This window comes from Dendronephthya gigantea, unplaced genomic scaffold (assembly GCF_004324835.1).
Source record: "Dendronephthya gigantea isolate DGI-Jeju-01 unplaced genomic scaffold, DenGig_1.0 000156F, whole genome shotgun sequence".
Classification (NCBI taxonomy): Eukaryota; Metazoa; Cnidaria; class Anthozoa; order Malacalcyonacea; family Nephtheidae; genus Dendronephthya; species Dendronephthya gigantea.
In genome coordinates this window covers 436,612-449,969 of record NW_021163166.1, presented here as the reverse complement: position 1 = coordinate 449,969, position 13,358 = coordinate 436,612, and the positions used below count along the sequence as shown (strand labels likewise).

At 35.3% G+C, this 13,358-nt stretch overlaps 1 protein-coding gene across 1 annotated transcript; it reads left to right on the top strand.

Moving 5' to 3' along the window:
* Positions 1 to 5,113: 5,113 nt before the first annotated feature.
* LOC114537315 lies at positions 5,114 to 12,763 on the top strand. Its single transcript, XM_028558456.1, has 6 exons — positions 5,114 to 5,168; positions 7,528 to 8,667; positions 8,778 to 8,895; positions 9,419 to 9,897; positions 10,235 to 10,291; positions 12,546 to 12,763. Exons 2-6 carry the CDS (start codon positions 7,728 to 7,730, stop codon positions 12,761 to 12,763), a joined length of 1,812 nt encoding a protein of 603 aa, XP_028414257.1. The 5' UTR covers positions 5,114 to 5,168; positions 7,528 to 7,727.
* The last annotated feature ends 595 nt before the right edge of the window (positions 12,764 to 13,358 follow it).

Here is a 13,358-nt window from a genome sequence, read left to right as displayed (position 1 = left end):
ACAGTAGTAACCTGAATGTATTTCCTTCAATTCTGTAGCGGAAAATGTAGAACAATCAGGAACCGCTTGTCAAAACGTGATAGTGAGGGGTAAATTGTGAATTTAAGTACCGTCATTCCTGTAATAGCATAAGCTAATTCCATCCTAAGTCGAAAATAGTAATCCATTAGAACACCATGGTACTCTACTATTAATTCTATAGTGCTAATTCCCGAAGTATAAGGCCAAAGTATACTACATGGCAATAAATCCATATTATGCAGATAGCGAATCTATAAAACATTATGCTGTAACCTGATTGTATCTTCATTAAATCTATAGAAGAAAATAATGAAAATCTAGACGCTGCTCTTAAGGGAACGCTCTTCGATCATCAGGATGTAGTAGTAATGACAGGTAACTTGTGAATTCCATGCAAGACTATTATTCCTGTTGTGTTTTGCCATATTCTAGCATGAAAACGGACGACATGAAAAGAATCAGTAAAAGAACGGTTAAATAGTAATGGCTAATTCGATTCTAGGAATAAAAATATACAGCAATTACCTCTATAACACCATGTTATATTCAGATCCCGAATTTATAAAACATTTTTCAGTAGCCTAATTGTATATTGATCAATTCTGTAGAAGAAAATAACCACCAAAAGTGCGCCGCTCATCAGGGAAAGCTTGATGATGATCAAGATGTCGTGATAGGTACGTTGTAAATCCAGCACTATGATTTTTGCAGTGTTTTATATTATCTGCACCTGAAATTGTACAACAGCATACAAAATTGGTAAAAAAGGCGATTACTGTTTGCATTTAATTATGTGAGTAAAAAATACAGCAATAGAGACCTTTAGCATGTTGTTTACGCCAAACACCAAACCTCCAAAAAACTTTGCGTCTTAGCTCCACAATTTTAAAGTGTGCAACAATTTCACTTAATTATAAACATAAAAATCGTGATTTTCAGCAGTAATATGAGAAAGCATGCAATAGGCCATTGCTTGATGTATTCAGCAAACATGCAGCAAATTCAGCTTTGCCCGCCGTATGTGTTTCATGTTTGCTGTATAAAATTTAATGCTTAAAATGCACGTTCTAATTAAGATAGCGCTAGTTAAGAAAAAAGTTTGTTACTAGTTTGGCGTTTGCCGTTAAGGTCTCTAATACCTCTAAGAGCACCGTTTCATCCACATACTGAATTTATAAAAAAAATGTGCAGTGGCCTGATTGTTTCTTGCTCAATTCTGTAGAAAAAAATAAAGAACAATTAGGCACCGCTTCTCAAAGGGTGCATTATGAACAATTGGGTGCTTCTTTTCACCGGGCACCCCATGATTGCGACGACATAGCTATGGGAGGTACGTTTTGAATTGCAGCACGATAGTGGCCAATACATACATAAATTATTAGTAAAAAGAGCGATTACTATATTACAGGCTGATTCAATCTGTTAATAGCAATACCTCTAGAGCACCATGTTCAGATTCAGAACTTATAAATATTGTGCAGTAACCTGATTGTATCTTGATCAATTCTGTAGAAGAAGATAATGGACAACTAGAAGGAAAGCTCCGTGACCGTCAAGATCCGGTGGTGACAGGTAATTTGTGAATTTAATTGTTTTTTATAATGTTCGTAACAGTGGCGTGACTGGGGGGTGTCAAGTGATGGAAAATGGACCAAGCACGCCATAGGTACAAAATAAGTCATGCATATAAGACGAGCTGTGACCTGTTATCGAGCCGGATTTCACCTAAGCAAGATGAAACATTTCGATACTTAAACGCTTTATTACGTGCCGGGTTGGTGCCGTGTTTCCGGCCAACGGCAAATGACAAAGTCAATATTTCCTCTCAGAATTTACCCATACCATTTCATTATCTTTCTTATCTCATAGTAATAATTTTATATTATAATACATCACAGTTTTAGAATAACAATGAATCCTCTCCCATTTTTCTGTGCTACCATAAAATTTTCCTTGGTTGACGTATGAAATATACGAACTCAAAGATTATTTCTTAATGTTGGAAGTCTGTGTCTGTGAGTCTGTGTCTGTGGGTCTGTGTCTGTCTATGGTCTGTGAAGTTTTTAAGGTAGTTTTTTTAAGCGGAAGTGTGTTTGGCATACATACCATTATATCTTCATCTTCGCCTGATAAAAGGGATACAGAACACACAATCATCGTACGGTAACGGATAACCTGATTTCGTATTTAATTCATTCTGTAGACGGAACACACTGCATTGGTGTGCCACCGACACTTGGTCATGCCGACCAATCAGTGACAGGTAAAAAAATAAGCTTAATGTGCCAGAAATGCAGCTAAAAGGAAAATGAAAGTTCAGATGTTACTTCATTTTTCATGATAAATTAAGAAATAACGTTAGGATCGTTGGGTTAATATTATATTTTTTTCTGTGGTCCTTAAATTTCTAGCAGGCGAACATAATGCAATTCCTCCCCAATTCCTTACTATTATAAAATTGATTTACTTAGACATAACAGATGGAAACTGCCATGTCTGCTTTGGCGAAGTGTCCGGCTCCCACGTATGCGTTGTGTGTCATCGTTCTGTCCACGTATTCTGTGGTGAGGGAGTTGGGGAAGAAGGGTATGGACAGGCTGTCACATGCTACAAGTGCCTAGATACTGGTAAATATATTAATGTATATAATTTATGGATTTCAGAAAAAGGCGTTTTAAACTTGCGGCCAGCCTAATGTACATAAAGCATATACATATATATGTATTATAAACAAAGCGAAATGGAATGATTTTAAACAGTTTTAGCGCTAAGCGAAAACATTCCTTGTTACCCAAGCAGCAGCGCTAGTAAACATTCACGGTTGTACCCAAAGACCACCAAAACTCTCATCATTGAGATACTAAAACATCATTACTTACAGCCGGATATGAATAAATTAAAATTAGAAAATAGAAGTCTTGAATCTTGACTATTTTAAAATGTGTTCTACAACCTTATATTACAGGATTCAAACAAGCAATAACAACAGACACTTCAGGTTTGTATGCACTTTTCTGATTTATAATATATATATAGACTACATATATATATATATATAAGATGTAATTACCTTTATTGCAATCCTGATCGGGATTTTGAATTCCGATTTTCATTTTTATTTATAAGATTTTCTTAAAAAAAAAAAAATTGAAAATCCGAATCCGGATTGCACTAAAGGAACGCAATTATACGGTCCTACTAAAAACTGCGCGAGTGTATAGAAAAACCGCCCAAGACGTAAAAATACCGCCCGACAGAAATCTGAAGCGATTGTAATATTGTAACATCGCAGCATTGCAGTCATTTAATTTTTGTTTAATATTGGTAAATATGAAATGTGCTTTACGACTATAGCTAGTACAGATTAGCAGGCTGATGATTGCAATTCGTGCATAAAAATTTCCCTGGCTCGAATTGCGTACTGTGCCAAGAACGCCCAAAGTTATAATGAAAACATAACACGAACAAAGTTATCTAGTAAAATCCCTCGGGATTTATTGCATGATGTGTATAGCGCCGTATATAAAAATGCGCAATTACAGACAGATATGGGTGGATGGATGTGAAATATATCAAACTGATCTACAATATCACAAAATCCATACAATAACTGAATTCGCCTTTGATTTTAATTAGAAAACCCATGTTCGTCTCACAATATACACGAACCGAGTACAAGACATAAGGTATGTGACTTTCCACGCAGTTTTATAGTTTATTTATATTTGCTGGTATTTGGGTGAGTGATAAGTATATAGCTTGCAATGCCAATATGCATATACTATTATATTTACAATAACAACATTTACAGCAGGATGACAGTGACGAAGACTATGAGCCGAGTACAGGAAGCGAAAACGATGGTAAAGCCATTCTTGTTTCTTAAAACACAGTGGCATAAAGACAGCACATATACATAACACATGATCGCTTTAAACAAAGTATTACATAGTATTTTTATCCATTTTACTAGACATGGACTCTGGCTCTGAAGAGAATGAGTATGAATTTAAAGGTATACAAAAACTTTGTTTTGCAATATTGACTGATACCTAATATCATAACTAGGAAAATGCAAGGTTGGCCTTATATATATATAAATATATATATATATATATATATATATATATATATATATATATATATATATATATATATATATATATATATATGTATATAAATATACATTGTCTTATAGTCTATTATAGATGATTAGTGTTTCCTAAAGGAGAACATTTTTTTGCCAGTTGCTGTATATGTTCATGTTAATTACTTATTTCCTGCAATGAATAGATATTTACTAAATGATATTAAAAATTTACATGTTGAGTTTTAAATGGTTTGTACGATAACATATAATTTTTTATGTCTTAGAAACACACTTGTCACAAAATAAACCAAGGAGCCTTCTCAAAGTAGGTTGATCATTATATTTGGGAGTGCTCTAGCTCATGCTCTAGCTGAAATGGTACACTGAATTATTTATCTCCAAATCTATCCATAAAACAGAAAAAACCAACAATATCAATGGCCAAAAAACCTATAGTGGCGAATATCAAAGATAATGCCTCAACACAAAACATTAAAGGAGGTCCTGGTAAGAAAACATATTTCTATAAGCTATATATATTCAAGCAAAAACAAAATTTCCAAAGATTGCTAAATGTTGGTACAAAACAAAAAAGGCTTAAGATCCTGAATATTTGGAAGTGTTTCCATTTAAAATGGATTTAAGAGTATAAGAACTTACCAAATATGATATATTCACAAAACTTGTTCATAAAATTGACTTGTGTATTTTAAACAGATTACAGCTTGAAGAAGCAAAAAAAAGAAAAAAAACTATTTGTAAGTTTGTGTTAAAAATTGCATTTATCCTTATAAAGGCAGAGAGAGGGAAGAGGGGCAGATCCAGAAAAAATAAAATACCAGCTTAGCTGTTAATTCTCTTCCTTCATCTTTAAAACAAAAAAGCCTTGTGAATGTTTTTTAAGCAATTTCGCAAGTGAATCATAAACTTTATACATATTTGCATTTTAAGTTTTACATTTTTAGTTAGTTATATTAATTTACTCTAATACTTTAGGTTAAATTTTGTAAATCGAAAAGTGTTTTAGATTCAAATGATGATGCTAGTAGTTCAAAAGGTATGTTGCTTTATTATACATAGAACAAGTTTGTTTATTTAGTTTTTAGCTAATCCTATCTAGTATCAGGGCGCCTATAAGATAGACGCCCTATCTTATAGACGCCCTTCTAGTATCTAGTGCAAAACCTTTTCAAAAATTTTTGTATTTTTTTACAAAACACTTGTGGTATGATATGAGTGAAGATTCATTATAGTCAATTTTCTATGGTAAATTTGACTAAATTTGTCATTTGTGCAAAATTTTTAGGGACAACTTCAAATATGTTTGAATAAATCCATGCATATGAATCATAACTATCATCTTTTGAAGACCTATATACACATAATTCAGGGGTCGATTGTTCGAAAGGCGTTTAGATTTTAATAACCGGGTGGATAAGCCAAAGTTTAAAAATATGTACTCTCATACATCTTGTGAATGACTGAACTTGCATCTTATGCGTTAAAATAGCACTTTTAAAATTAAACTATTTATATCAAATTTTTTTTGCCCGGTTGTTCAATAAATCGATAATATTTTTTCTATTTTGAACTTACTGTTTAAGCTTAAGTGTTAACGCCTTTCGAACAACCGGCCCCTGAACTCTAGCCCACAAACACCGTGTAATTTAGCACGATTCGACGGCCTATGCTTGATCCGATGTATAGTAACGCTAAATAAGTAAAAATAACACAAATCTACTTACCTCATTCTTTCGATCGCAATAAAATCTCGAGACAAAAATACCACGCTGCGATAACTATGCCACAGACTATGCATTCTATGCTATGCCAGGAAAATAATCAAAATTGAATACACCCTCTACTACGCGAAAACTGCGAAAAAGAGCTGGGTACGAAGATAGCTTCCACAAAATGATTGAAAAAAAATATTTTCTTAAATTGGAAGCGTTAAAAATCCACATATGCTCACAAATTGTTATTCGAAAGAAATAAGCAAGGGCTTTCTAGATTTTCAATAGTTAGATATGCCAAAGCCATATATATTTTATTTATCTGCTGGATTCGCTAGAAAGTCAAAAAATATTCTCGAAGACAGTTTTAGAGAGCCATATATTTTTCAATCAGACCGCCTGAGGTAACAGTGTTGGGTTATGTGCGGTCAAACTCAGGAACGCTTACGCTGCAACGGTGATCAACAAAGCAATCAAAATTACTCACTTTTATCGTGATATATAGAAATTGCCCTAGTCCATATTTTAAAATTTGGAAATTAAAAGTTCGTAAAACTCCGCTTGCTGCAACTATAGAAAGAAAGGCTGCATGTGTGATTCTCCGTTGCTGCATTGTCAAAAAATAGTGACTTACTTAACAACGCATGTGAAAGGACTTGCGTACACAGATGCGCACAGTGGCGACTTTGTATGGTAACTCTCACGGCCACATTATAGAAACTTTTTAGGCAGACATGGCCAGAAATCGTGGACATGAAATATGCAGATTGCAATGAATAGTTCCATATTTGTTCAAATATATTTCAATTGCTGCATTATAAATCATATTCCGCAAAATTTGCGAAAATCATGAATATTTACAATTTGCTCCAGTTGTTTCTTGTAAGGCAAATCGAAGTTCCTAGGCTAATATTTTTGGTATGAGTTTATGGGAAATCTGCATTTTTAGTTTATTTCTAAAAACTTTGTTGTATAGTTTGTATGGTTAGAACTTTGTCTGGAAAAAACAGGAATACTGATCGTAAAAAATCCTGAGATTTACATAGTTCAAAAAATCGCAAAAAGTTCTAACTGCTTCAAAAAAATCCGGGACTTAGCATAGGCATTGGTGCAAAATGTGCAAACCTTAGCAGAAGTATATATAATGTTAACTTCGTCCGAATTTCGCCATGCTGCAACACATCATTGATTGACAATTCTTTATAGGACTACGGTTTAGTTATGCAAAACTGCTTCTGCCTGTTATCAGAGAAAGTTTAAGATATAGCTACAATATAAGCCTGGATTTATACCACGAGACGATAGTATATACTTGCCCTTAGTTTGCCGTAATAATTCCTCTAGACGGTCGGGAAAAAAATTTCAAAGACTCATATTTACCTACTATTGGAAGCCAATTGAGATTAAATTTCGCCTGAAAGTAATTGTCAATAATATTCAACTATTGTGTTTCAACTTTTCATGTTAGAATTTCTCAATTTTGGCCGGTCCTTAGGTTTCGGTGGTTTAGAAGCTCTACAAGCGTCTAACTTTTGACGTTTATAGTCTGGACTTTTCATTTTTGATAAAAATTGACACTTTCCAAATATTGATAGAAATATTAATTTCTGTTTAATGATAAAAAATTTCTTAGAGTATTATCTTTTTATTTCCAACAAAATGTTTTGATTTCTTTTTTAATAGTTTACGTACAGTCAGCCCAGTCCTCAAGTGGAAAGCGGGCTTATGACAAAAGGAACAGCTGTTTCTTTTGTCATAAAGAATTTTCAAAATTGGCTAGGCACTTAGAGCAAGTGCATAAAGACGAGGAGGAAGTGTTGGCTGCCTTGAAGTTCCCCCCTTCTGACAAACGTCGGAAGGAACAATTTGCAAAGTTAAGAAAAATGGGGAACTTCAATCACAACGTGAAAGTGATGGAAAAGAAAGATGGAGAGCTGAAAGTCGACCGGAGACCGGGACAAGCAAGAGAAGTTAAGGCGAGCCAATACTTGCCATGCACGATATGCAATGGCTTTTTTCTTGCGCATGAACTCTCTCGACATGGTGCCACCTGTATGCGATCTTGTGAATCGGACAAAAAAGAAAAGCCATCTGCCAAGCGCATGCGATTTGATGGAAAGCTGCTGTTAGCTGAAACCAACCTTGAAGCATGTAGCAAACAGCTCCAAAACGTCCTATTGATCATGGCCCATGACGATATATCAGCTGTCGCTCAGGCTGACCCTACCATACTCGCTGTCGGGAGTGATATGGTTGATCAAAAGGGAGTGGAAAAAGCGACAGAGATATCCCAAAAGATGCGGTTACTTGCCCGAGTACTCATCGAGATGAGAAAGCTGACTGGAAAACCTGATGCTTCCTTATCGACCATTATAACCCCCTTGCATTTCGACTCGTTCCTGCAATGCGCCAGAAATCTTGGGGGTTACGTTGTAAATCAGAATGGTTCCAGGAATTTCAAGAGCCCGTCGACCGCGGTGAAGTGCGGGTATGCCACAATGACAGCCTGCAAAATATTAAGAGGGAAGGCATTGCGGGATTGTGACATGGACAGGAAGAAAGAGGTCGACAATTTCCTGGAGCTGTATGAAACAGAATGGGGCAAAAAAATTACATCGCCAGCCCACGACAATCTCGGGGAGAAGAAGAACAACAAGCCCGATGTGTTGCCCCTTACCAGCGACCTATTAAAGCTGCGTGACTACCTTCTTCGAGCAATAAGTGAAAAAACAGAAAGCCTGAAACAAGATGCAAACAAGGAGAATTTCAGGGCATTGTCCGAAGTTTGCCTTGCAAGGCTAATTATGTTTAATAAGAGAAGAGGTATATAACACATAAGGCTCTATCTTTGCTCTAAAACGTATGGTTCTTATTTTTGAAATAAATTGGCACGAACAATAACGCATAAAATTTCGTGTTTCCTATTGATATAGGCGGGGAGACAGCACGAATGAAGTTGGCAGCCTATTCCAATCGCTTCAACTGGAAGGACAACCATAACCAGGAAGTTCTACAGTCGCTGTCCACTTCCGAGAAGCAGCTCTGTGATAAGTATGTATTCATCATGCACCTTCGTATTTATATAATTATATAGACGGGGAATGTGACAGGATTTATTGTGACTATGTGAGCATTAGCTAATTTCCGAGCTTTCACGTGTCCATTGTACAGTACTGTCGAAAAATAACCTAACACTGCGATTGTGGTTCGGTTATTGACGACCGAAAGAAACTATGCAGACAACCACAAGGAAAAAATACCATCGCAGTTGCCGTTCGCTTTCGAAAGGAATGTTATGAACTTGCGACTACTGAGAACGACAACACAATAATCAAATCGAAAACATCTTAAGAAATGTCTGTCAGACCAGTTTCAACCGAGTATCAACATCGGAGTCACCGCGGTTCGACGCGCTTGTACAGAATTTCCGACGCGTTAACTTATCAACCCTTAGATGCGTGCAGTTTACATATATATATATATATATATATATATATATATATATATATATATATATATATATATATATATATATATAATGATATTTAATGCATATCTTTGATTTGGTTTCAAGGTTTGATATGGTGGAAATTGTAGGCAAGAGGAACCGAAAGGTTCCAGTTATATTGACTCCAGACGTGATAAGCGCCATGGATTTATTAACTGACCCAACGTATCGAAAGAAAGGCTGTGTGCCGGAGGAAAATGATTACGTTTTCCCAATGAACAACGCTTCATCCCGCCACAGCCTCAGAGGAAATGATGTGCTGAGGCATGTTTGCAAGAATGCCCAGCTGAACGCAGACAGCCAAGTCACGTCGACCAGCATGCGGAAGTACGTAGCCACGGTCTCCCAGTTGGTCGACATGAACGAAAATGAGATGGGATGGCTCGCAGACCATATGGGTCATGATTTACATGTACATAAGGAGTACTACAGATTACCACAGAGCACCCTGGAGATTGCTGTGGTCGGAAATCTCCTTTTGGCCATCGACGAGGGAAGAGCTCACAAATTCAAGGGGAAAAATCTGCGGGATATCAATATTGAAGGTATTATATTTCAAAATTTTTCATTCACTTTTATTCTCTACATAAAAGATGGACTCATTCCAATTCAGGAAATTTATTTGCCCCGGCTTGCTTGCACTTATACAGAAAAAAATTGGTCTATATGTAAAATTCATATGGTCCATGGCCCTGGTCAATTAAGTAAAGCGAAAAAAATATTTATTTGACTCAAAAATATACTTATTTGAAAGTCGCCGGGGTGGTAGCTTGAAAAAAAAGTGAAAATAAATTATAACAGGCTGGGAAGACTAGCTTCATTCAAATCTATTTTTTAATTAAAGAAATTACCTAGATATGATCTAGAGCAATATTTTTTCAGATTTTGGAAATGATGATGATGAAGTGACCAAAAACAAAGAAATACTAGACAGTATTGGTAATTATGATAATCTTTATTTATGTATAATAATTAAGCGAGCAAAATGAAGAGAGTGCATGTAATAAACGCGGTCCTATTTTGAACGACAAAGGCTGCAATGTATCTTTATCTTCAGTGTTCTATATACAGGGTGTATCAAAAAAAAAGTTAACCAACTTTGGTGCTCTATTGTACGTGAACTATTCATTCTATTAACGAATTTTTTTCACATTCCGAAAGGTTAAGCTTTTAACTATTGAATGACATGTTTTTGATACCAAATGGTGAAAAAATGAGCAAATAGGAGGCTGATAAAAAGTGTTAGTTAGGACTTAATTGAAGAATTTTGCTTTTGAGTAAACTACCCGCATATGCATATTAAGTAGGAATAAATCACATCAGGAAAACATTCTAAGCAATGCGGCATAAAACCAGTGTAAGCTGTGACATGTTTGGGATTAATTGTTTTTTTCTTTTGTTATGCACTGCCTTAATTAGGCTCAAAGGTGAAAATATGCGATTGCGACTAACATTTTTTATCAGCCCCGTATGTGCTCACTTTTTCGCCATTTGGTATTAAAAACATGTCATCCGATAGTTAAAAGCCTGATCTTTCCGAACGTGAAAAAAATTCGTTCATACACTGAGTAGTTCACGTACAATAGCGTGTTGAAGTTGGATTACCTTTTTTTTGATACACCCTGTATAATAAATAGTAAAAATAAACAAGGGGGTTGCATGCATTCCCTTTTCAAAATTGAAGTTTGAATTTTCCGCGGTAACTACTAAGACCGCATTTCCTGCATGCTTCAGGTCTATTGGGTCTATGCTTCACAATATAGAATATATATTATTCAGTTTATATCTTTGAATTGCAGGGGCGTCAACTTCGAATGAGGAGAGCTGTTCGGGATCACAAGGTACCGCAACTATATAATTTATCAGCCATAAATATAGTTAAATTTGAACAGCAATAATTGAAATTAGTTTGCCATTGACCATTACTTGTCATATATTACTTGTCATTATTTGGCATTTGTACATTTTGAAACGAAACGTTTGACTTTGCGTCCTAGTTGTTAGCATCCACAGAGAGCATTAAACGAAGCTAAAACCTGGTTACTATAAACGAAACAATTGTCGTAACTACAGTTCTCCATTTGCTGATAGCATTCAATATATGCAGGATATATAGTAAGCCTTTATATTAAACAAACGTTTATAGTAACGTTCGGTATAATTTATTCCCAGATAGTTGGCAGTTGACATAATAAATATAGAGTCTGCTTGTATGAGGTGCATGATAAAGGCCCTACATGTTACACGGTGCGATTTTTTATGCATTTTGCAATGCAATTCTGCTTCTGAAAGATGGGAATTTGCAACCACGAAATTTTGACTCTTAATTCTTAACTTAAACATAGACTTGGCTGCCAAATATGTAGGACGAAAATGTAGTTATTATAATTGCAATTTGATGACAGGGCATGCAGAATGTGCAAAATTATTTTTTTAACCTTGGACCAAGCCGGCTTGGACATCTACATAACTGAAATTACGTTTGTTTAACGCCTTTGGTAAATGTTAACTAATATTAAAAGCATTGTTGATGTTGAGGACAGTCAGCGGAACTCTTATAACATACCTATACAGTTACTTTTTTGGAATTCAAACGATAATGCTAATTGCTTAAAGTAAACCTCTATTATCGCCTTAGAAAAAAGTGGTATTAGAAAAGGCAAACCACAAAGAGAAAGCATTTCCTCGCCTCAGACTCCAACCTCAAGTAAATATGCACACCAAAAGACTCCAAGTAAGTAATTCTTCGTCATTGCATGCATACAGATGTGAGGAAAATCCTTGTTCTTGTTGTTCAGAAGTTTTTGGAAAAAATTATTAAAATATTGCAGCGGAAGTGCGAGGGTGCCTTTCACTCTACCCAAAATTACATCTATCAGCAAAAATTAATTTGAATTTGGAGTACAAAGATATTCTGTTCAAATAGAATTTATTCTAACTGCAGCTGAGCTATAGCTCCGGCCAGCAGAGAGCATATCATAGCAAACAATTGAGCTATCTCTCCAATACTAAAAATAAAATTCCAAGCAACATGTCGCATTCTGCATGTTAATTTTTAAAAATTAAAATGACATAAACGAAAATTCATATGAATTTGACAAAGAATACATGGTAAAATGCTTTTATTCAATTTACCATCTTAAAAACAGTAACGAAGTCTTATTTTAATCGCTGAAAATTTCTCTTATTCTAGCCGCTAAGAAGAGAAGGGCTCCACAATTGGCCATAAAATGGACGACGCCAGAAAGAAGACTGGTCATCAATGCATTTGACGAACAAATAAGTCAGGGGGAACTGCCTAAAAAGAAAGAATGTGAGAAGTTTATTGCTGAGCATCCCCATATGATGGCAAAAAGGAGTTGGAAAAATGTTAAAGACTTCGTTAGAAACATCGAAACGAAAACCCGTTAGTACATTTATATAAAAAGGGCTTGAGTATTCAAAGTGGTAGCTTTTGGGTGCATGACTTATACTGCATCCTTATAGCCTATTATATTACCTATACAGCTGGAGTGACTACATATAGCCTTTGGTATATTAAGCTGACCGAGGATGCTTTTGTTTACTCTGATATATATATATAATCAGAGGACATTTGTGCATGCCGTTTGTGCACAACAATTTTCATGCATTTTTATGTGAATGCTAAACCGTGGCTCACCAATATGCATGCATATACCTTTACAGCAGCTATATATATATAGCTACTGATAAACCAGAGAAATTAGCTGTACCTATATTGCTCTGGCTGTATTCAAAAAGCAAATATATATTATACGCAACTCAAAAAGCCAATAAGAAGCAATCAAACAAATTTCCTATGTCAATGACTTCGATGATTTGACATAAATTGAAGTAGTTTTAACCCTGACGTCAAGAAAACACAATTTATATGAATGTCAATATTTTAGGATAATTAACCATCACAACTCTGATTGGTCAGTAAATCCAGAAACTAGGCATATTTCGAGAGGTTTTTCGATAAACTGTGTAGCCTAAATGTTGT

Bases quoted from the DNA above. Each gene is read 5' to 3' on its own strand.
- LOC114537315 (XM_028558456.1), top strand. From the start codon at position 7,728: ATGGGGAACTTCAATCACAACGTGAAAGTGATGGAAAAGAAAGATGGA. The intron at 8,896-9,418 runs GTATGTATTCAT...TTTGGTTTCAAG, and splicing joins GAGAAGCAGCTCTGTGATAA to GTTTGATATGGTGGAAATTG. The intron at 9,898-10,234 runs GTATTATATTTC...ATATTTTTTCAG, and splicing joins GCGGGATATCAATATTGAAG to ATTTTGGAAATGATGATGAT.